General features: G+C 45.0%; 1 protein-coding gene across 1 annotated transcript in view; it reads left to right on the top strand.

The window, feature by feature from the left end:
* Nphp1 (nephrocystin 1) overlaps positions 1–24,592 on the top strand; it is a 45,257-nt gene that overhangs the window by 4,635 nt on the left and 16,030 nt on the right. Inside the window, exons 2-14 of the mRNA XM_051144587.1 lie at positions 4,366–4,439; positions 5,144–5,204; positions 6,981–7,105; positions 9,345–9,549; positions 10,188–10,289; positions 11,470–11,579; positions 12,147–12,189; positions 13,201–13,285; positions 15,163–15,257; positions 17,584–17,712; positions 18,733–18,807; positions 21,013–21,123; positions 22,620–22,702. Coding sequence (XP_051000544.1) covers positions 4,366–4,439; positions 5,144–5,204; positions 6,981–7,105; positions 9,345–9,549; positions 10,188–10,289; positions 11,470–11,579; positions 12,147–12,189; positions 13,201–13,285; positions 15,163–15,257; positions 17,584–17,712; positions 18,733–18,807; positions 21,013–21,123; positions 22,620–22,702 — 1,298 coding nt within the window. The remainder of the gene's footprint in view (positions 1–4,365; positions 4,440–5,143; positions 5,205–6,980; positions 7,106–9,344; positions 9,550–10,187; positions 10,290–11,469; positions 11,580–12,146; positions 12,190–13,200; positions 13,286–15,162; positions 15,258–17,583; positions 17,713–18,732; positions 18,808–21,012; positions 21,124–22,619; positions 22,703–24,592) is intronic.

Genomic DNA, 24,592 nt, shown 5'->3' with positions numbered 1-24,592 from the left:
GACAGGAATCAATGTACCATAAAGTTAAACGCAACTGTCGAGCCGGCTGGAGCATGTGCCCGAGCTCTGTGGGTGGCTAAGGTGACGGTGATCAGTGTGTGCTACGTCAGACCCTACATAAGGAACAAGCACCTGGATGCACTCTCGTGTTTGTTTTGTTTTGTTTTGGGGGGGGTTGTTTGGGTTTGGGTTTTGTTGTTTTGATTTTTTTGTTGTTGTATTGTTTTGTTTTGTTTTGTTGACACAGGGTTTTTCTGTGTAACTTGGCTGTCCTGGACTCCCTTTATAGACCAGGCTGGCCTCAAACTCACAGAGATTCTGCCTGCTTCTGCCTCCCGAGTGCTGGGATTACAGGTGTGCACCACCACACCTAGCTCCTGGAAGTTTTGTAAAAAGAAGTCCGTTGAAGTCAGCATTCAAGGAATGAATCTGAACAGAAAGTGTCCAAGTGTTATTCCTTATTCCCACATAGGATGGCTTTTATATATTTGTTTCAAATATTAACAATGCCCATTATTATTTAATGAGCAAAAAAAATCTCAAAACACAATTTTTGGTTACCATTTTGCTAACCAAGCTCAGGACTTTTAACTTAAATGGCTATATCTAGTATTTGAAAACATGACTTATTATACATTTTGTTAACACCAAATTGCTATGCCTATATTCCAAGATTTATATAATAAATATCAGGCTGCAAGAAGAGACTATTTAAAGTTGTATTTCCCCAAAAGAAATGATTTTCAAATTTCAACTTAAAAACACTCCCAGAGAGCCGGCCGTGGTGGCGCATGCCTTTAATTCCAGCAGTCAAGAGGCAGAGGCAGGCGGATCGTTGTAAGTTAAAGGCCAGCCTGGTCTACAAAGTGAGTCCAGGACAGCCAAGGCTACAAAGAGAAACCCTGTCTCGAAAAACAAAAACAAAATAAAAACACTTCCAGAGATGATGACTGCCCTGCTTTCCCCTCAACAGTAGAAATTCCTAAGTTCCTACCCAAGCCAGTGACCCCTTCTCAAGAGTACATGATCCATTTATATAAAGTTTTCTAAAGTTAACCCTTTTAAAATTTTTACATTCTTATCCCATGCACTCAACCAACAGATGAAAAATGTCAGTCATGTCAGATCTGTAACATGGACCAAATTAACAAAGGCTAAAGCCAGCTCTTTACTCCTTTTGTTGAAAGGCAGCTCTCTAGGTCACCACATACTGACAACAGTAAGCATATTTCTTAACCTCGTTCTGTTTAAAAATAGATTGCTTATTTACAGGCATAATTTGTAAGCCAAGATAACCAAATCAAATGAGCCTTAACAAATACTGGCTTTTGGAATGTCTTAAGAAAACATTCGCAGACATCACTGCTAAGGCCTGTGTACTCCTGTCGGCTTCACGGTGAGAGGGCAGGCGGTGGCCCTGAAGCTCTCTCTGGCTAGAGACTCGTGTAGAGTCTTGAAACACACAGGTGAGCCCAGGTCAGAGGGACTGTCCTCATCTGAGTCGTCTCTTGAAGACTCTAAAGTCTTGGGTATCTATCACCCATAGTAAAATCATGCCACCTATTTGATACAATCATTTGCTGACTCCACAGATACAAAACCAGCTGTCCGCGACACACTTGCACAGTCCAAACAACTTTCCAACGCGTAAATTTGATGACAGAGTGCCTGGCAGCCTCTTTTAATGCCATCACAGGTGGTTAGGTGTGGACCCAGGAGTGAACTTTCCCTAAGAGGAGGAACTGCATACCAGCAGACAGTAAGAGCAGAGTAATTCCTGTTTTCCTCAGGTGGCCAGCCTGGTCCAGGACAGAAACTTTGGAGGAAAAAAAAATTAAACATATTTGAGTATGGCTGGGCGGTGATGGCACACACCTTTAATCCCAGCACTCAGAAGGCAGAGACAGGTGGATCCCTGTGAGTTCGAGGCCAGCCTGGTCTACAAAGCGAGTCCAGGACAGCCAACGCTACACAGACAACCCCTATCTCAAAAAACAAAACAAAACCAAAAACAAAAAAAATATATTTGAGTCTGGAGCAGACAGGCCAAGTTCCACCTCCAGAACCATGCTTCTTGCTAGAGTATAATAGCATGAAAAAAATTGTCAATATTATCCATACCCACAAAGACACTTGAGTCTCTGTAAGACTGAACCGATGTACATATCCGTAAGCAGTTTGTGGGTGTCTGCAGATGGGATCGACAAGGGGGCTGCTTTTACCTTGATACAAGCAGCATTTTCCAAGTTTGGGCAGGCAGACACACAAGTATAGGTGTGTTTGGGGGTGGGGGTGGAGCATAAGGCAAAAGAACTCTGTGTTACCTCAGGAATAACTGTAAAGATACAAGTTTGGAGGCTCAGCAGAAGCAGTGGGCATTTTGGCTCTGGACATGGTTGTTTTTGTTGTTGTTTAAGATTTATTTATTATTATATTTACAGTCCTCTGCCTGCATGTACACCTATAGGCCAGAAGAGGGCATCAGATCACATTATAGATGGTTGTGAGCCACCGTGTGGTTGCTGGGAATTGAACTCAGGACCTTTAGAAGAGTAGGCAGTCCTCTTAACCTCTGAGCCGTCTCTCCAGCCCCCTCTGACATAGTTGAACCAGCGCCTTGAGAAAGGTTAAAATGAGCTGGGAGTTTTGTTGGGGAGGAGGCCTTGGACCACATTGCCATTCCGTTTTTATGGAATTGTTTAAATCAGTTTAGATATTAAAAATCAAAAGTTATGAATTTGGGCCAGCAGTGGCCATTTATCCAGTGTATATTGGGTTTGCCCTGAAAGGTGATGGAGAGTCGCCAGTTTCAATTCCACAGAAAATTTGCAGCAGATAAGGGACAAAGGCTGAAACAAGGGTCCAGATCCAGTCACTTAAAGCATCCTCTAAGTCTCAGAATGACCAAACATACCTGGAAAGTAAGGGAATGTTCCCAACCGTTACACTCACAGACCCAGGGGAAGGTTCTCAGAGCTTTTGGCTGGTCTAGTGATCATCTCAGCCAATGAAAGTCTCCCAAGCCATTGACCAAGTGGGTCTCAAGGCAGGCAGAAAAAAGCTCCAGTGAGCTCCCAGACCTAACTAGGGAGCCAGTAGATTTGGTCCAGTGGATCACCTTGCCCCAACATTTTGCTATGTTGCATACATGGCTTCCTACCTAGGTCAGACCATGACAGGGCAAGACAGGAAGGTGAGAGAAAAGGGGTCAGAGATGGAGAGTGAAAAGACTGCCTGAGAGAAACAGGTGGCCCTGCCTGGCCCCCTCAGCCCGGGGCCAGTCAGCCAGGCGGGTTTGTCTATGAGTGGGCTTGCACTGCTTTTACAGTCTTTCCATGCCCTCTTCCCAAGTGCTCCCTGAGCCTTAGGTGCAGGAGCTGTGTTATAGACGTATCAGCTGGGACTGGCTCCACAACTCTGCCATCTTGATCTGTGCTTTTCTGTAATGGCCTGTCCATTGTAAAAAAAAAAAAAAAAGTTTCCTTGATGAGGGGTGCGGAGGATTCCTTTAATATTGTGTCTGGAAAGAATATGTTAATAGTGTTAGCTAGTTTTTGCCTGTTTCCACAGCAATGCCTGAAGAGAACTGGAACAGATTTCCATGTGGGTGTCTGTGGAATAGGGAATCACCTATTCCTGGGGCTGTGAAGGCTGCCTGTGCCCTGCGGGAGAATTTTAATAGCATTATGGTGGGCCCCTCACACCAAGAGTGAAGAGGAAGCCAGTGCCATTCTGTCTTTCCCATCCTCCTCATTGGCTTTTCCACATCCTCTATAGAAAAGCCAAAAGCGTGCCTCTCCTTGTGGGTGCTTAACAAAGGCAAGGAGAGTGCCTGTAAAATAGCCAAGAGAAAGTCCTGGTACAGTCAAGACCATGAATTCTACTCAGTAGTGAGAAATAAATCAAGTCGTACAATATGAAACCCCTCAAAAGCATGGGGCATAGGAGGGCTTACACAGAGTCATGCTAGCCACCTCCCTTTACAGAAATGTCCATGGGTGAGGAAAACTCACTTGTAGTGGAGAAAAATGAGCCAGCTTTATCTCAGGAGAAATGGAGCGAGGACTTATTAGGGAGAGAATAAAGTCACTTTTCAGGGCATTTCCCCCCCATCTTGATAAGGTTTGGGGTAATGTTAAAATTCAGCATATGTGTGGGGGGGAAAGCTGGATAAATAAATCTACAGGTATAATAAGATGTTAATGGTAGGCTCCACGTGGTGGTATTTGCTATAAAATTCCACTTTAATGTACACCTGTATTCAAAACTCTTCACTATATATTAGGAGAAACGACTAGTAAAATCTGTTTCCTACCACAATACAGCAATTAACACGATGTTTTAAATTGTCTCCGTTTGTTACAGGTTGATAGTTTGGTTACTGAAAGCCAACTAACAGGTGCTCTGGAACCAAGTAAAAGGAGAGATATTTACCAAAGGTAAGGAAAGTGTGCTGCTCCTGCACCGCCCAGGGGCTGCACTTCTGCTTCTGTGGGTGCTATTTAAATGTGTAACCGTGAGGAAATAATGTGGAAATAATAGTGAGGGAAGTATCATCAGTGTCTTTAAAAATAGCGCTTTCTGCCGGGTCTGTACTGGGCGAGGAGAGTAAGAACAGGGAGGGGAGCCTGCTCGCACGTGTTCCCTGTGCTGAGCCTCATGTTTGGTACTCTGCAAACTTTTTTTTCATCCATCTTCACAATAACCTGGTGTTAGATGTTAAAGGAGAGGCAATAGGGCAGCTGAGCAATCTGAGTTCTGCGAGGGCAGAGCAGGGACTTGGCTGCAGCCCAAGGTGATGAGGCCTCAAGTTCCTTGTGGTGATGTACCCAGATGTAGAGGAAATCACGCCACACCCGACAGCGTGGCCCTGCTGTCCTCAGGACAGGAGCTGTACAACTGCTCAGGGTGGACCTCAGTGGCGTAGGCAGAATCACCCGAGGAGCTTGGCCTGAGGAGCCCAGATTTGGTGGCCAGGTCACAAATCTCTAAGAGGCATTTGACTCAGCTGTCTTCATGTGACAGACTGTCCTCCAGGTGAACAAATAGCATTGCCACTCAGAGACCATGAATGATTTAGTAAAAATAATTGCCTAGTTCTGACAATAGGGAACTGACGTCTACTTATCTTTTTATAATTTAGATGTATCCAGTTAAAACAGGCAGTAGATGAAAATAAAAATGCTCTTCAAAAATTAAACAAGGTAAGTATGAGGGATCACAGAAACCTCCTTTTATATAGATACTTGAAGTGGGGATGAATTTCAGTTGGTTGGTGCAGGGTTTGCGTTTAGCGATGAGGTCTAACCACAGCCAGCTCTGAGTTGCTGTGGTGAACGCCATGAGCAGAAACGGCTTCGAGGAGGAAAGTCTTTTAGTTCTCAGGTTAGCATCATCGAGGAAAGCTGGGGAAGGGGCTGGCCCCTCTAACATCAATTAGTAGTCAAGAAAATGTCCCACGGCGTGCCAGCAGGCCAGTGTGCTGGAGGCAGCTCTTCAGGTGTGTCAAGTGCACAAGCAGAATCAGCCACCACCATCACTGATTTATTATAGAGCTTTACTTGAAACCACAGCAGCCAGGACTTCAGATACTAAGACTGGTCACTTACCCAGCGTCACCAACTCAGGAAACCTGGAAACAGCCACATCAAGGGTTGTTTTGTCTGCCTGTCTGTCTGCATTGCACTGGTTGTGTGTCACAGTTTAGAAATGTTTCTATTGCACGAGATTAGCTGGCTAAGCGGTCTCTCAATCACACAGTAACTCTCCTATCACTGATTCCACAGAAGTAGGATGAACAATGCTCCTGACAATCCTCTCTGGGTTTTTTTTTTTTGTTTTTTTTTGTTTTTGTTTTAACATAAGTTGTAGTTTCCATAGTGTCCAGGGTTAAAGCCCCATGGAGCACTTCATGTGGGAGCCACATGTTCTGAATGTTTGACCCTACACCTGAGCATCTGTCTGGTCTGTACCTCCCCAGTGAACTGTGCAGTGTCAGAGGCAGCTGGCCCCTTGGGGTCAGTGAAAACCTAGTCATTGCTATTCCAGGGACAACAGAGTGATGCTCTCAAGAGGGAAGAAGCCTTGTCCCTCCATAAATGTTGGAATTTAGGAACAAGGCTTCCTGGTCAATTGGGCCACCTAATATTGCTCTGCCTAACCTTGTCCCATACTGACCACAAAGGATCTGAGCACATAACAGGGAAATGCAAACTTTCCATTTGGTTTGAACTCCAAGTCAACTCTTATTCTCCAAGATAAATGTGATCTCACATTGGTTTACAACATGTATTAGAGCTTTGTTTTTATTTACTTGTTGGTTGGTTGGTTTGGTTTGGTTGTTTGAGACAGGGTCTGTCTCTAGCCCTGGCTGTCCTGGAACTCCGTATGTAGACCAGAGTGGCCTCAAACTCACAGAGATCCACCTGCCTCTGCCTCCTGAGTGCTGGGATTACAAGTGTGCACCATGGGCTAGAGAGATGGCTCAGATGGCTCAGTGGTTAAGAGCATTGTCTGCTCTTCCAGAGATCTTGAGTTCCCAGCAACCACATGGTGGCTCACAGGCATCTATACTGGGATCTGATGCCCTCTTCTGGCCTGCAGGTGTACATGCAGATAGAGCTCTCATACACATAGAACACCTGGCTTCTTTTAATATATGTATTAATTAGTATATTAATATGATATATATACATATATTTTTATGGGTATAAATGTGTGCCTGCCTGGCTGTATGTGCTCCTAATGCCTGCAGTGCCCCCCAAGGACCAGAAGAGGTCACTGAATCCCTTAGACTGGAGTTAGAGACAGTTGTGAGTTGCCATGTCGGTGCTTGGAATCTAACCCATGTCTTCTGCTCAAGCAGTAAGCTCTCTCAATCACCCAGCTGTCTCTATGCCGATTGTTATATTTTTAAATGAAATCTATTTAGGAAATCTGGGGTTGACTTTCCAATGAATTCACTCCCTGGTCTCTCCTAGGCTGATGAAGCTGCACCTGTGGGAAACTATGAGAAGAGAAAGGAGGAGGAGCACAGTCTCCTGGAGAAGCTCACCTGCCAGCTGCAGGAGCTTGCCGTGGGCATCAGCAGGCAAGACCCACTCAAGTATGCTCCCTTCTTCCTCCAGACCTTTTATATTTGGTTCAGAATAGAGAGATAAGGCAGCGGGAACAAACACATCAATAACAGCACAGGCAATTATCATGTATTGCTGTGGATTCCAGAGTGTGTCAGCTCCTGTAAGTGATGCCAAGAGGTGTCATAGTCTCTGCTCCCACACTGTGCTCCAGCTGAGGCCATAGGCTAGAGATCTGAGTACCTGAATGACCCAGTGAGAGAAAATCTGCTGCTGCTGCTACAGTTAAAGCGAGTCTTGATGCAAACCAGGGAAGTGCTTTGGGCTCTCTGCCTATGTCATTCCCTCTATCAAAGAACATAACTGTTGTTGAAACACTAAAAGTGGAAACATGTGTTTTGTTTTTGTTTTTGCTAGAAAGAACAGTAATAATAGTTTTTACACATTATAAAACAATTATAAAACCCCGCAGGTATAAACAAACCCAGTTTGTGGAGACTCTTTTAACTAATGCTATTTCTTAACTCTTTTGAGACAAACTCTTTGGTTTGGTTGGTTGGTTGGTTTGGTTGGTTTGCTTGTTTGTTTGTTTGTTTGTTTGAGATAGGGTTTCTCTATGTAGCCCTGGCTGGCCTTGAACTCACAGAGATCCACCTGCCTCTGCCTCCCCAGTGCTGGGATTAAATCATGCACCACCACACCTGTGAAGACGGTCTTGCGTGTATAGCTGAGGCTGGTCTTGAATTTGTAGTCCTCCTCCTTTTGCCCCCTCAGGGCTGGGAGTATGGGCATGTGCCAGTATGCCTAGCTTGTTCTTCAGCCTTTTACACTGAATGCTACGTAAAATGCTGATGGGCATACACACAAACATTCTGGGATTTTTCTGATTTCCAGTTTTGAGAGTGACAGAATGACCAGTGTTGTGTTTATGCTCCCATTGGAAACAGCTGTAAGTTCCAGTGGGGGAAAGCAGCTGTTGGAAGACATTGCATAAAGCTTAACTGATACGTTTCATACTCTGAGATGTTCAAAGTGAGCCCTGCCCTGCCTTCACCTGTTCCCTGGGGACGAGACTGACTCGAAGCAGGAAGCCAGTCTCACTGGGCTAAGGTGTAAGAGGTCACCTTTCAGAGTAGCTAAGTCCACTGAGACTGAGTCCCAGTACCACAGAGTGAAAGGACTTGAATAAAGACAAGTTCAGAAGTCTGTATGAGCACTCAAGCTCCCTGGGGCTAGATTTCAGAAGACTAGCAGCAAAGAAGCTGAGAACACTGGGGTTGGTGGCAGAGGCCTGTGATCACAGCACTTAAGAGACAGAAGCAGGTAGATCTCTGTGAGTTTGATACTGTCGTGATTTACATCGTGAGTTCCAGGGCAGACACTCTGTCTCAAAAGAAGGGGAGGAAGGAGGAGGAGGAGGAGGCAAAGGTGAGAGTTTAACAAATTATAGAGCCTGTAAAAAATTCAAACTTAAAACCTAGAGTTCTGAAACCTTAATGAGAGCTGGCAGTGGTGACTCACACCTTGAATCCCAGCACTTGGAAGGCAGAGGCAGGCAGATCTCCGAGTTTGAGGCTCAGCCTGGTCTACGCAGTGAGTTCCCAGACACAGTATAACCCAGTGTGTAAATATGCCTATCACAGTATCTAGTAAGAAATCGCCAAAACAAAAACAAAACTCGGGGGAGATAAATGGACAATATAAGCAGGTTGTGTCGTTAGTAAAGGCAGCATCAGATCTGAGCTGACGGTGAGTTTAGCTGGCAAGGATTTCTAAATAATGGGAGTGATACACTAAAGCAAATTGAGCGTGGAAGAGAAGATGGAAAAATGGGAACAAGATAACAAAGGTTTGTAGAATTCTAGTGTAGAAAGTGATCAGATGAGCCTTCTGCAGCTGAAACATGCTGTGTAAGGTGGCATATGGATTCAGTCTAGAGATCTTAAGAGAGGGGCACACCTTAGACTCAAAGGAGAAAGCAATGCCCAGATACTCAAATGAACCTAATGCGAGGATTTGGAAAGGGGGGGGGGGCGGACTGTAAAACAACAATTTTCAATATGCTGACAAGTTTATAGACAAAGTGTACGTGTTAGGTGAGCGTCGTGAGCTCAGCCCGACGGTGGAAACTGTCAGCCACACTCCCCTCCTCCTTCTTTCTGCTTCCAGCTCCACCTACAGAGCAGCTCTCACCCATACAAGCCTTCCCCACTCACTCTGTGCCCAGGTGTGACTTCAGGTGATCCTATTGAGAATTGTTTTTCACAGAGTTGAGGCATACAGTGACAAAGAGGAAGATGACACAACTGAAGAAGATGAAGAAGAAACTGAAGAAACTGGTGGAGAGGAAGAAGAATCAGAAGAGGACGAGGAAGAAAAGGAGGAACCAGCCTCCCCAACACAGGCCGAAACCGTCAAGTACATTGCTCTCGGGGACTTCGCTGCTCAGCAGCCTGGGGACCTGATGTTTAAGGTAGGTGGAGTAAGTCTGCAGCACAGCCAGGCTACTTGCACACCTGACTGCGTGTGTTACACCATCCTGAGAGTAAACCGTTCTTTAGAAAAATAATCATAACTTACAAGTAACACTAATAGGAGGTTCTCATACTAAAATTATCCTTTCTAAAGATTGTTTTCAAATAGCTTTAGTTTTGTTTGTTTGGGGAGAGTTGTTTTGTTTCTTGAGACAGGGTTTCTCTGTATAGCCCTGGCTGTCCTGGACTCATTTTGTAGACCAGGCTGGCCTGGAACTCACAGATATCCACCTACCCCTGCCTCCCAAATGCTGGGATTAAAGGCATGTGCTAGCACTTCCCCGTTTTAGTTTTGATAACTCCTAATAAGGGTAATTCTATAGTTGTGATATGCATGAAATTACTTAGGCAGAGCCTGTAGCTTGAGGCAACAGGCATGCTTCATGCTATTAGAGGGATTTCTTCAGCTCCCCAGCACTCAGGAGGCACACAGACAGATGTCTGTAAGTTTAAAACCAGCCTGGGACTAAATAAGCTCATTTTACTTTTGTAAAAAGATATTTTTGAAGCGTTTGTAATGAAATATTGTTCATGATTATATAGTTTTTGCTCAGTTTCTACTTTGTTTTCATTTAAGAAAGGGGACATTCTCCACATAATTGAAAAAAAGCCTGATGGTTGGTGGCTGGCTAAGGATGCTGAAGGAGCCGAGGGTCTCATCCCCAGGACCTACTTGGAGGTTAGTCTTGATCTCTTCTGCCTTTCCTGCTGAAGTGTTTCCACTTATGGTAATGAGGCATGGGGCTGAGGTTCTGATTTGTTGATAGGGGGGTGGTGTGAGAGAATCAGCTTTAATCTTAAAGAGCCGGAGTAGAGGAAATGAGTGCTAACCGCCTGCCTCCCGGGATATGCATGTGAGCTCTGCCATATCCCACCAAGGAGGTGCTATGGGTTAGTGCTGTTTTCAGGTACTGTCCACTGTAGTTTTTAAGAAAGGTCTCTCATTGGGTTGTGAGGTCAGCTACCAAGTACCAAGGATCTGCCTGTCTCAGCCCCCCCAGTGCCCAGGCTACTAAGTACCAGGGATCTGCCTATCTCAGCCCCTCTAGTGCCCAGGCCACTAAGTACCAGGGATCTGCCTATCTCAGTCCCCCTAGTGCCCAGGCCACTAAGTACCAGGGATCTGCCTATCTCAGCTCCCCCCACCCCAGTGTCCAGTGATCACTGTAATCACATATTCTTTCAAAGCTGGAGAACAGGTATCTGCTGCTGTGATCGTCCAAACATCGATCTTTGGATTTGATTTGTTTCGCCAACTGGCCATCACCTGAGAGTGTTTTCCTCTATGTTTGACAGTGCTAGCATGCTCATCAAAACCAGTCTCGTTTATTTGCATTTATTATCATCCTTGTTTCCTGTTTATCTCATCCACATTGAATATAACAGCTGATTTAATATTAATGAGGCTATTAGACATTTGTGCTTGATATTTTTGTTGACTTTCAGCTTTGTATATTGTTGTTAGCTAAATCTATCAGTGTTTCCAGTTATGGTTTTGGTTTTATATTTGATATTACTTCTGAAAAGAACTTCCTCATTCCAAGATTATTTTACTGATTCTTTTTTTAGTCTTTAAGTTCTGACATAAACAGGTATATAATTTATTTAGGTTAAATTTCTCTGTCTTTTTTTTTTTTTTTTTTCTTGGACAGCGTCTTGCTAGGCTAGAACTCATGATCCTCCTGACTAGGGTTCCAAGTTCTGTAATTACCATGCCTTTCTGTCATTTTTTCCCAGATACATGTTATAAGATTTACGTACAAATATCCTATGCTAAACCTTCCTTAAAACATTGGTATTTTTTTTATTGGTTGATTTTTGTATTGACTGAAAGTCACTCTGTGTGCTCACGGTTTCAGCCCTATAATAAAGAAGACACGCTCGAATCAAGTGACAGCAGCAAGGAGAGCAGTGACGAGGACGTGGAGGTGGTGGACGAAACTGCAGATGGAGCTGAAGTGAAGCAGAGGTACGAGGTGGGAGAGGGCCTCAGGGTAACTTAAAGAAACCTGTGTGTGTGCATGCGTGTGTGCCTGTATGTGAAACCTTAGATAGTGTTCCTCAGGAGCTGTGTACCTTACTTTTTGATCTTGGCTCTCTCGGCGGCCTGGAGCTTGCTAATTAGGCTAGGCTGGGTGGACAGCGAGTCCAGGCACCTTGCTGCCTCCACCTCCCTGGCTCTGAGATTACAAATGCTCATCACCGTGCTTGGCTTTATGTCAGCTCTGGAGGATTGAACTCAAGTCCTCGCACTTGCATGGCAAACATTCCACCAACGCAACCATCTCCAGCCTCAGAAACTTTTGGCTTAATTTTTACTATTATAAATAACTTAACACTTTCTTGAAATGAGACAAGCTTTGCTATTTTATTCCTGTAATTATTTTTTGGGTACTTAGTCTAGCTTGGCTTCCTCTGAGAAGAAAGACTGTTGAGTTTTCAGAGCAGACAGATGATTTATACACTTCATTCTTTGACTCCCAGTTGAAATAGGCACCCCGATCCCTGCACTGACCTCACTCCTTTGTCTCTCCAGAACCGATTCCCACTGGAGTGCTGTTCGAAAAGCTATCTCAGAGGTTGGTATCTCCTGTCTCATGTTTTGCGTCTAACATTATTGATGTATTTAACAAGATGCGTGTGGTTTGTTGCTTGTAGTTCAGGCTGAGCTCAGAAGCAGAAGAGACACTGGAGGGCAGCAGAGATCCTAGTCTGTGCAAGCTGTACAGAACATACTGCACGCCTGCTGCAGGGGACCCAGGATCCAAATAGCATCTCTCCTTAGGTCCTAGTGTATTAGGAACAGAGAATCTCATCTGGGATATGATTTGAGAGCTTAGAATTATCCTGTGTTCCTACATGAATTTTCTATCATTTTGGGGTATTACATTTTAGCTATTTAAAAAACATAAAAAAGGGGGCTGGAGAGATGGCTCAGCGGTTAAGAGCACTGGCTGCTTTTCCACAGGTCATGAGTTCAATTCCCAGCACCCACATGGTGGCTCACAACCATCTATAACGTGATCTGATGATCTCTTCTGGCATGTAGGTGTGCATGCAGACAGAACATTGTATATATAATAAATAAATAAAATCTTTAAAAAAAAAACATAAAAAAGATATCAGAGTAAGAAATTGCTCATAATTCTATCACTCAGAAGTTATATAACACTGTGAAACCATCCCCATTAGAGTGTAGTGAGTAGCGTTTGTAACTCTACATGCACAAAACATCCATTGATTCGAAGGGCGTATCAGGTACAGTGTAAAGCATTTATTCAGTAGCATGTATTATAGAGACTGACAGGAGTGGGGACATCATGGTGCAGGGCACACTTGAAGCAGCTGGTTTAGAACGCAGAGCTCTGTACTCTGGTCACTATGAGAGGGCAAAGTCATGAGGAGAGAGCAGGGTTCTTACGGAGTGCCACCCTCAGGGACTTGGGGTTACACTACAGTATTTCTTACTTCAAAGCCTGTATGTTTTGTGTTTCCCTTTTTGGGCTACAGTTACGATATTGTTGACGTATTGCAGAGGAAAGGAGAGGAGCGATAACCACAAGTCTGCTTCATTTTCCTCTCTTCAGCAGATAAACACAGTTGATGTGTTGGCCACAATGGGAGCTATTCCTGCAGGGTTCCGGCCTTCCACACTCTCCCAGCTCCTGGATGAAGGTAACGCATAGCTTTAAGCCTCTGCGCTCCCCTAGTCAAGCAGTCAAGGCTGAAGCTTAATGTTTATGTCATTGTCCAAACAAGTTGAAGATACTAAATCTATACCCCTCAGTGTGTGTGTGTGTGTGTGTGTGTGTGTGTGTGTGTGAGAGAGAGAGAGAGAGAGAGAGAGAGAGAGAGAGAGAGACAGAGACAGTGAGTCCCTGTGTGTACACACCCTGAAGCCAGAGGTCGACACCATGCGTCTGCCTCAGCTGCTCCCTGCTATATTTTTTGCAGCAAGGCCCCCCTCTCAGCTTGGCTAGACTTAACAGCCAGCCAGCCGGCCCCAGGGATCTCCTGTTAGTGCACTCCAGCCCAGGGCTCATGGTGTATTCTTCTGCGCTGCACTTGGCTTTTGCCTGGGTTCTGAGGGAAGTGAGGATTGAGGTCTGAGGATAGAACTAAGGTCTCGTGCTCGCATGACAAGTGCTTTACTGAGCCGCCTCCCCACCTGAGTCCACCTGCTTGAGTTCCATGCCCTCCTCCTTCCTCAGCACCAAGGAAGCCAGGCTGTGTACAGTGCTCAGCATCCCAGCCCCTTCCCTTGTTTCACAAACAAGATTTCTTAATTATTTGCCTTTCCTGTATCTTTAGCCAGCCTTTCCCAGCCTTCCTCTGATGGGTATTAGCAGGCCAGTCCCGGGACCCATCCCTCCTGAGCCAAAGCCTTCTTTCACATGCCCTTTTCTGTAGCATGGCTTTCTCGCAGCTGTCTCTCTGCCTGGTGTTTCTGTTTCCTTGTCCATCCTGGCCATTCCTGGTGTGTGAGAACTTCTGTCTGCAAGCTGTTGTAAGACCCATGGTGGCAGGTGTCCCCTGCGTACCTGAGCTGTTCATTTATCCTTGGAATGGCTTCTTGAGGTTACCTCTGATGGAATGGTTCTTCCCTGTCCTAATGTACCCACCCCTTTCCAGCCTTCCCAGCCTGCCATGGGTTGTGGGTTTCCCCTGCATCTATCTCCTTAAAGCTCATGCATCAGCTTTGTCAATCCCCTCACTCAGCTGTAAGCTAATAAGGAAAAGGCAGATCTCTCGGGTTCATATTCTGTTTCTGGCTTTTAACACAGCACTTGGCCCAGAGCAGGGGCTCCAAAACTGTTTCCTGAATAAGTAGTGCTTTCTATAATAAATGCTCCATGGTTGTAGGCCTGTGATCCCAGCACGTGGGAGGCAGAAGCAAGAAGACTAGAAGTTCAAAGTCACCCTCAGTGATATAGAGAGCTACAGGCTGGCCTGGTGTGTGTAGAAGACATTGTCTCAAAAAAAAAAAAAAAGTAACTTTTTACAAAAGTAAAACTAGTTATGTAATTTTCCCCTCAAATCTCTAAGAAGGGATTACAGATTTCTTGTGTTTTACACGCTATTTGAATGAATTGTCATCACTAGGTATGTTTTTGTCTAAAAATCTTTAGAACTCTCTTGAAGCTTCCTTGAAAAGATCTTTACTTTCAATTTTGTTTTGTTTTGGTTTGGTTTCTGTTTTTTGAGACAGGGTTACTCTGTGTAGCCCTGGCTGTCCTGGAACTCTCTGTAGACCAGGCTGGCCTCGAACTCAGAGATCTACCTTCCTCTGCCTCCCTAGTGCTGGGATTAAAGGTGTGTGCCACAACCGTACCCAACTAAGATGATCTTTATATATTTATATCTTAACGTTTGTGTCTTATTCTAATATACAAACATATATTAGTACATCTGCCTCAGGAATTGAGTTCTTAGTGAGTACATGGCTTTTCAGAGATTTTTTTTTTTTGCTAAGCTTGTTGTGTAATAGTATGTTTGGGTTTTGAATTTCAGGTCTCTTTTTGTAAGAAATAAAAAGAATGTTGTTTTAGCAGGGAATCAGTTTCGAGCAAGCTACTTCTTGCAGCCAGAGCTCACGACATCACAGCTGGCCTTCAGAGATCTAGTGTGGGATGCTAAAGCAGGCACGGTAGGTGTCAATGCTGTTGGTCACATGAGAGTGTCCAGTGTCTGTCCTTGGCAAGTATGTAAATAACGTGCAAACTGACAAATACATCAAATACATGGCAGAGAACACACTCTGTATTTCCAAAAGATATTTTATAATTTGAACTTTATACCTAAGCATTATCTTTCCCTTTTCTGTTTTTCTTCTCTCATTACAAAATAAAACATTCTAAGTTTGTATATTAGTCTTTTTTTTTTTTTTTTTTTTAAACAAGGTCAAGCTCCAACTGTCCTGCCATTTTTTTTCCTAAAGAAAGAAAATGTGTGTGGTGGTGGGTGGGTGTGGTGTGGGCAGGTGTTCTGAATGCATGCACATGTATGTGCCATGCCTGGTGCCCACAGAGGCCAGAAGAGGGAGGGAGTTGAGTCCCCTGGAACTAGAGTTACACAGTGTGAGCCACCATCTGGGTGCTGAGAATGTAACCTCATGTTTGGAAAATCAGCCAGTGCTCTTAACCACTGAACCCAGCCCTCCAGCCCTCTATCTTTACCTCAGATTTTTCACATATAAAAATGGGGTGATTAATAATAATAGCAATGACTCTTTCAACACAGTTATTGTGGGAATTGAATGATAAAGAACAACTCTGGCCACATAAGAACTTAATAAGTAAGCAGGGTGCAGTGGTGCAAACATCTAATCCCAGAACTTGGGGGGAGGCAGAGACAGGTGGATCTTTGTATGTTTGAGGCTAGCCTGGTCTACAAAGTGAATGCTACACAGAGAAACCCTATCTAGAAAAACAAAACAAACAAACAAACAAAAAACCTCAATAAATGTTAGTGCTGTGGTTTGGCAAAGTGTCTCTGCTGTATGATTTTACTGGAGAGATATTTCTGTTCACCACAAATGGACCAAAGAACTGATTCTGTGGAGCCCAGTGTGAACCAGTAAACCTATGGGGTCATTTGCAGGGACATGGATGAAGGATCACTTACAGCAGCTTGGAAAACTTGTGTAGCGATGTCACTGAAAAGCCACCCCAAGCATTGGTGTGCTGCTATTATTGTTGTATGTCCCGCCCCTCCTGCACCTTGCAACTTACAGACAACTATTCCAACAAACATGCCCCACCCCTAGCATTTGTTTAGTTTTTATAATCTCAGAGTGGGGTCATCTTAATTGGACCATGAACAAAAGCAATTTGGATAGGAAAAGGTTTCTTCTTAAGACTCAAGTCACACTCCATCACTTAGGGAAGTCAGGGCAAGAACTCAAGGTAGGAACCTGGAGGCAGAAACTGCTGTAGATGCCTCAGAGGAGTGCCACTAACTGACTTGATCCTCGAGGTCTGCTTTCTTACACAAGCCAGGACCATATCTGCCAAGGAGTACAGCATCCACAGTTAGAGCAAGCACATTCCTTCCAAGCTTTTTTAAAAAGGTTTTTCAAGACAAGGTCTCTCTGTGTCACTCTGGTTGTCCTGGAACTCACTCTGTAAGCCAGGGTGGCCTCAAACTAAGAGATTCACCTGCCTCTGCTGGGATTAAAGGCATGCACCACCACGGCTGGCTTTCCTGGCTATTTATCTTGATTCTTTTTCTCTTCCCTTCTTCAGAGCTCAAGGGGCTGAATCAAAGCACCCTGTGGTCAGGGCTTGGGAGGGGTGGACCAGAACATTAGGGCTTTTTGTCAAATAACAGAATCCAAACAAAAGGAGGGTTGAGCTGGGTGACACTGACGCCTTGTTCTGGTGCCCACTGTGGGAGCTGACCGTGCTCACACACACCTTGTCTGGTGCCCACTGTGGGAGCTGACCGTGCTCACGCACACCTTGTTCTGGTGCCCACTGTGGGAGCTGACCCTGCTCACACACATCTTAAAGGAATGACTTGGAGGCTGGAAACCAGTGATTCCATGGCCGAATCATACATCTTACAAGTGAGTCCCACGTGTCCTTTTCATTGCAGTTTATAAGTAAGTGAGAAAAAAAATGTTACTTTTAAATACAGCTATATGAAGATTTACTTCAAATGACTGATTTTAAGTGAACTTACCAAAACTGTGTTGTGTATCAAATTCTTGGGTTTTGTTTTGATTTTTAGTCCTTATATATTTTCTTTTTGTTCCTTTGTTTGCTTGTCTTTAAAAGAGGGTCTCATGTAGCCCCGGCTGGCCTTAAATTCCCAATCCTTCTGCCTTCACCTCCTAAGTACTGAGATTTCCAGAGTGAATCGCTATACCCAGATTTGTGTTTATTTTCTTAAAACTATATTTATAAAAGATGTTTTAGAAAATGGATATTGCAAATAATAAAAATATATTTTGTGTTGAATTTTCCTTTCAGATTATGTCAAGACCAAGTCGTGTTTCGTTGATTCTGACCCTATGGAGCTGTAAGATGATTCCTCTCCCAGGGACAAGCATACAGGTTCTCAGCAGACATGTTCGCCTGTGTCTGTTTGATGGTAGTAAGGTAAGAACTAAATCCACTGAGAACTAAGTCACGTCACCCCAGGATAAGAAAAGGCATCGCATATTATATATAGTACTTTAGGTAGCTACTGCCTTTTCCCCTGGGGTTCATCCTCTTGTTTCTGCGCACCCTGCTCCAGTTTGAAGTTTGATTTTTAACTAACACATCAGAAGAATAGGACTTAAATTAAAGGCATAGACATTAACTCATGACACTGATTTATAGCAGGTTTCCTGTTCTACGTGTATCTAGTAGGGATAAACGTCTTCATGCTGTTGACTTAGACTCTTCCACTGTTACACGTGTATCTGGTAGGATGTACCTCATGCTGTTTACTTCTTCCACAGTAAATCTAAGACTGCCACAAATAAGAAGAGCTACTGTCAGAACCAAGCAAGGACATGCTGCTTGTAGAGACAGCCTCCCCACACAACCCAGTTTTCTGAGCAGTTCACTAAAGGGCTGCAGCGCCCAAGGGAGCAGCCGATGTGGGAGAAGAGCCTGGGGTGGTCAGCTGGATGCCTCATTTTCACTGCTTTTCTCTTGTTGGTAGAGATGGAGCTCAGGGCCTTCTGCGTTGGGCTCCCTCCTTAAGTGCGTGCTTGGTTCTCTCTCCCTTCTAATCTTTTGTTCTTCTGTTTTCTTTGTTTTCTCTCTCTCTCTCTCTCTCTCTCTCTCTCTCTCTCTCTCTCTCTCTCTGACACACACACACACACACACCAACCACACAGACACACACACACACACACTCTCAAACACACACTCTCATACGCACACACACTTTCTCACACACACACTCTCTCTCTCACACACACACACACACACTCTCTCACTCTCTCACAGACACACACACTCTCCTTCCCACACACATACACTCACACACACATACACTTACACAGACAGAGGAGAAAGCACACATGTGCTGTCCAGTGCAGCCATTGTTGATGGCCTAGGACTCAAAAGTGCGGTGTCTCGAAAGCCCCTACAATGTGATTTCAAATGAGAAAAATCTTTTTTCAGGTTCTGAGTAATATCCATACAGTCCGAGCCGTGTGGCAGCCTAAAAAGCCTAAAACATGGACCTTTTCTCCCCAGGTAAGTCCCCTGCTGAGCGGGTTCCTTCACCTGTGAGGTGTAAAATACATCTGAGGCTCCCAGGGTGGTGCGTGGAGCATGCAGCATGCATGGAAATCTTTATAACCTTTATTGTTCTTCGATGATTTTGGCAAAAACCCTTCAGGCTCCTGACTCACAGAAGCTATGATGGGAGTCTCTCAGTGGGGTTCAGTTTTAGGGACTGTCCTTGATGGAACAGAAAGCAAGGAGGTAAGATTAGGACTGGGGCGTTTTTCAAGATGAAATCTTCCAACTGTGCTAATGACACTTGTATCTCCCTCAGATAAAAATCAAAGGCAGCGCCTCAGGGGCTGGTACATTACACCCAGACCCCGACAGGGCTGCAGTTAGGGCTTCAGACCACTGTGTCAGCTCTACACAGACACTAGTGAGCCAAGGGTGTCCTCATGTTCTTTTTACAGTATTGTTTGTGGTTTGCTTTTTCCCAGCCTCCAAAGACTCATTATTTCAGCATTTATTTCCCTCCCACAGCTAACTCCTTAGTTCCACTGCACCCTAGAAGCCATTCCTTCCCCTTCCTCCTACTGTAGCCTATCAGGTCTTAGCCCAAGACAGAGGGTCAGCGAGAGGTCACAGGCTGTGCTGGAGGCTCAGCCATGTCATTTGATGTGACTTGTGTCCTCACTCTTTTGTAGGCACTGCTTTTTAACTCTGTTTTATTTGAAGTTCCTTATATCTCTTCCTCCCTTCTCCACCTCAATCCCTTCCAACACCAATTCGGAGAGAAAGAAGGTTAGTGAGGAGAGAGGGTGGAATTCTCTTCAGCCACTTCCTGCTGCGTAGGGTCGTTGGGCTCCTTGAGACAAGTCCAGTCTTGATTCAAGATATTTCTAGCTACTTCTTGTCAAACGACATCAACAGCAACTGGGGGAAGGGGCATCAGCAGCCACCTTCTCTCTCAGAGCCCCAGCTCTCTCTCTCTGGGCTCTGGTATTTATTCCCTCTCCAGAGTCCTCAGAATTAAACTATCTGCAGCTGGCAAGCTGCAGCTGCAGCTCTTCCCTAAGAGCCTGCACCAGACAAGGATTTTGTTGCTATGGATAGTCTGAATCAGCCCCAGATCCCACACCTGGCATTAAAATGAAAAACATGTTTACCTAACATAACTGAGTTTGATTGACACCAAACCTTCCACTGCACTCCTCTCTGGCACGCCTCCTCAAAGCCCTTTGTTCCCTCATGCTTGTCCAGGGAGCGCTGCTTGTCTTTTGTCTCAGTCCATCATAGTTTGCTCCCTTGTTTCTGTGCACGTGCAGTGTTAAAGGTGGGATTTTCTGTTTTTGCAGTATGAGAGGATGAGCTGCCTGGGAATAACTAAGTATAAATGATCTTCTTGAATGAAGCTGAGCACGTCACGTGCTCTAGTTATGTGGGCATTTGTATGTACATATACATTTGTGAACAGTGGCAGTACCCACTGCTCATGGTCACTGGCCATGGACAGGCCACATGCACTGTGGTCTTTAGCAGTTCTCAGTGTAATAGAGCATGTAAGTGCATTTTATCATAGCTCTTGGGACTGAGTTATATTACTTTTTTTCTTGCCTGTTCTAAGGAAAAATAAAAAATAAAAAAAAGTCAAAGGTAATCTCCTTGTCATCAGAAAAGCTAAATGTTTCTACTTTTAATTATTGGCATGTGAATCTGGTCTACCTCCTTTCAAGAGAGTTTTTGTTTGTTTTGCGTTTGTCTAACTTAGCATATTCTTTTTTTTTTTTTTTTAAGATTATGTATACAGTATTCTGCCCACATGTGTGCCTGCATGCCAGAAGAGGGCACCAGATCTCATTGTAGATGGTTATGAGCCACCATGTGGTTGCTGGGAATTGAACTCATGACCTTTGGAAGAGCAGCCAGCACTCTTAACCTCTGAGCCATCTCTCCAGCCCCTAACTTAGCATATTCATGTGCTAAAACACAACATGCAAATGAAGATCAGAGGGCGGCATGTAGGAATCAGCAGTCTCCTTGTTCTTTGTGGGTCCAGGGATCAAACTCGGGTCTCCAGACCTGGCAGCAAGCTCTTTGCTCACTGAGCCAACTCCGAGGCTCCCATCTCTCTCTAATATAATGCTGAGGCTTGAGCCCTTCACTAATGGATGGGGCCGAAAGCCTGCCCACCCTTCACTTTTGTCAGTAACTCTGGTTTCCTTATCTTTCTAGGTCACCGGCATCTTGCCGTGCTTGCTCGATGGTGACTGTTTCATCAGGTCCAATTCTTCAACTCCAGACCTTGGGATATTATTTGAACTTGGAATTTCTTACATCCGCAATGTATGTCAAAATTGAAAGGGAAGCTATTCTAATGCATCAAAGGGGGACTGTTAGAAATGTATCTAATTCATAAGCAGAGTAACAGAAGCTGTGCTAGCTACACGTGTGCTGGGATGGTAAATGTCCTGACAAAAGCAACTCGGGGAAAGTGTTTATTCCAGTTTACAGTTCCAGGGCGTCGTCCCACCACGGCAGGGAGAGCATGCCAGGTGGCAGAGGGAGGCGAGCCAGTCCCATTGCAGCAGCAGTCAAGAGGGAGGCAGACACTGAACAGGAAATGGGACTGCACTACCCCAGCGACCCACTCCCTCCAGCAGGGCCCTCCCCCTACAGGTTCAACCGAAATCCCAAATAGCCCCAGCAGCAGGCGCAGGCATTCAAACAGACATGGCTGTGGGGACTTCTCACTTAAACTACAACAAGGGCTTTCTGTGTATCAGAATATGGAGGGGCCAGAGAGATGCTGGTTCTCATTTTTAAGAAGTATTATATTTTATGGGTGGCACAGTAAGGAGCTCAGAACGGTGCAGGAGTCAACCCTGTCCTTTCAACATGTGGTCCCAGTCATTGAACTCCAGCTGTCAGGTGTGGCAGTGAGCCCCTTGACTCACTGAGCCATCTTGCCGCTCTGGTTCCTAATGTGAATGTGATGATGCTGAGTCAAAGGGCATTGTTGACATTGATAGCATCACTGGATTCCAGTTGCTTTTCAAGGCTGGAAACTCAAAGGCTGGGCCTTCCAGGGCTGATTAAGTGCTCCTGGGCATTCTAGCACTGTCTTCCTGGAGCCAAGGCCACTTACCTCTGTAGCTCACAGTTCTTGCTCAGGAATTTTCGAGAATGGCAAGAGGGCATCAGAAATGTGTGTTAGTGTTTGTCATGAGGAATACTACACCTACTGGTGCACCCTCACTAGAGATCCCACATGTCCTTAGTCTTGACACCCTTGTCGCAGCTTGACAGGGTTAGCATCTAAGCCTGCAGCTTCACAGAGAGGTGTAGACACAGGAAGGTCGTGTTAGCTCACTGCACCATCCTCTACATCTTCAAGATGGATGGTAGGACATGAGAAGAGCTGAGGGAGTCCTGTGGTCCCTGGCAATTGGCAGGAAGGGTGAGCTTCCTAGCAAAGCAATCCTGAGTTATTTTCCTGTGTTCCATCCCCCTTTAAAACTGAGCTTCCAAATTCCATGTAGCATCCTGAGGTTTGACATTGTCCCCAAACTCTGTATAGCACTGGAGACCCAGGAGAATCAGTCACCTCAAGGTGAAGTTTAAGGGACTTTTCAAAGCAACTGTGACAAAGTAGGATTGCCACTTGAAGTACACTTTTAACCTACAAGTGAAATGGAGCCGTGGAACGTCACATCCCATTTCCTTTGAGGGACATCTTAGTCCTTAGAGTGGATGTTCACCGTGCTCCTTCCAGAGGCCTTGGGGTGTGCTTTGACGTGGCTAGCTCAGACGCCATTCCATGTGTTCATCTTATTTCGTAGTCCACTGGTGAGAGAGGAGAGTTAAGCTGCGGCTGGGTGTTTCTCAAGCTTTTCGATGCCAGCGGAGTTCCTATTCCAGCAAAGTAAGTGAGCTTGTTATTCCTTACAAATGAGCAACTCTGTAGAAAATTCCTAGGCACTGTCTACTGCAGATGTGTTCTGTAAATATTTAAATGTTTTGGGAAGAGGGTTTTTTCTATTGATCTTAGTGTTTGAGGGAACATGGGAAAACTATACCTTCTCATACTAGTGAGGAAGAAATGACCCAGAGAATCCCTGTTTTAAAAGATGTTTGCGCCTTTTCGCCAAGATGGTACCAAAAGTGAAGAAGGAAGCTCCTGCCCCTCCCAAAGCCAAAGCAAAGGCCTTGAAAGCTGAGAAGACAGTGCTGAAAGGCGTCCATAGCCGTAAGAAGAAGATCTCACATCACCCACCTTCTGGTGGCCGAGGACCCTGCATCTCTGGAGGCAGCCCAAATACCCTCGAAAGAATGAGCCCAGGAGAAATACAGTTGACCACTATGTCATCATCAAATTCCCCCCAACTCCCGAGTCAGCCATGAAGAAGACAGAGGATAACAACACACTGGTGTTCACTGCGGATGTCAAGGCTAACAAGCACCAGGTCAACAGGCCGTGAAGAAACTCTATGACATTGATATGGCCAAAGTCAACACCCTGGTAAGGCCTGACGGAGAGAAGAAGGCGGGTGTTTGCATGGCTCCTGATCATGATGCTCCGGATGTTGCCGTCAAAATTGACATCATCTAAACTGAGTCCAGCTGGCTACTTCTAAATACATAGTTTTTTCACCATTAAAAAAAAAAAGATGTTTACACTGGCTGTCTGCTGAGAACATTCAGTCAGTCTGTACTCCATATGGATCCGGAGCACTTCACCATGCTGAAAACAGAGCCTGGCACTCTTCAGAGAGCAGATGCCTGAGTCTGCAATCCTCTCTGCCACCCATAACAGGCAGGGCACTGAAGTTGCAGTGGCACCAACTGTAAACCAATTGAAGCTGTAAGAGCAAAGCAGACTGAGCTAATCCCTGAGTTACACACAGGGGAGAAGGGATTGCCTCCCTGTGCAGGAGGGCAGACAGAGAGGCACACAAGGCTAAGACCCTGGGCCCAGCTGCTCCTGGGTGATTGTTCAGGTTCCTTAGCATGTCTACGTCTCAGTTTCCTCCATCTTTAAAGTGGAGATCACTTCCTGTCTCAAAGCCTCGTGTGAGGATTACTGAAGGCAACACTTTCCTCCTGGTCTCCTCACCCCTGGGCAGAAGAGATAGTCCTAGCCCCCAGTTTTCTGACATCACCCTAACAGGAAAGAGAGGCGACTCCTGGGTCACTATGGAAACCCTGAAGTCTTATGCTGTTTTTAAAAGTTATATTATATCCAATATAATATAAATGATAATATATTACAGTATAACTCAAAGTTATATTGTACTTAGTAGAGGAGGTAAGCAAATGTGCATGTCCATCTTTCCAGAAGGAGTCGCAGCTGTTTAAACCCCTCCCGTGTGTGCTGTGTGAAGGAAGTTGCAGAATGATATCAACACTGTTACTCCACTTTTGTTCATTAAAAGCTGTGTGGGTGGATCCAGGAAAACGTCTCTGAGGAGCAGAATGGGGAAGAAAAAAGGAGCCAGAGCTGCTCTCTGCACATAAGATACACTTCACCGAGGAAATGTCGTGAGACACTGGGGCAGCAACTCAGGGATACAGTGGTTCCCTAGCAGGAAAGGGGCGACTGTAGAAATTCATAATGACTTCATTGCAAATAACGACTCAGAATATTGGAAAACTGGTCATTACTTATTGGTACAAATCATTAAAGTCAGAACCTTTCTCCTCTCCGTGTGGATACACACTTCCTACAGTTCGCACTGAGGAGAGTCTGTATTGAGTTGCTGCTTCGTGGAAGAGTCAGCACCTTGATTGTCATGATGGGTTGAGTAAAATGTGA

Source organism: Acomys russatus, chromosome 4, assembly GCF_903995435.1.
Source record: "Acomys russatus chromosome 4, mAcoRus1.1, whole genome shotgun sequence".
Lineage (NCBI taxonomy): Eukaryota > Metazoa > Chordata > Mammalia > Rodentia > Muridae > Acomys > Acomys russatus.
The sequence above is the reverse complement of the archived record's forward strand: the minus strand, read 5'-3'. Positions and strand labels throughout refer to the sequence as shown.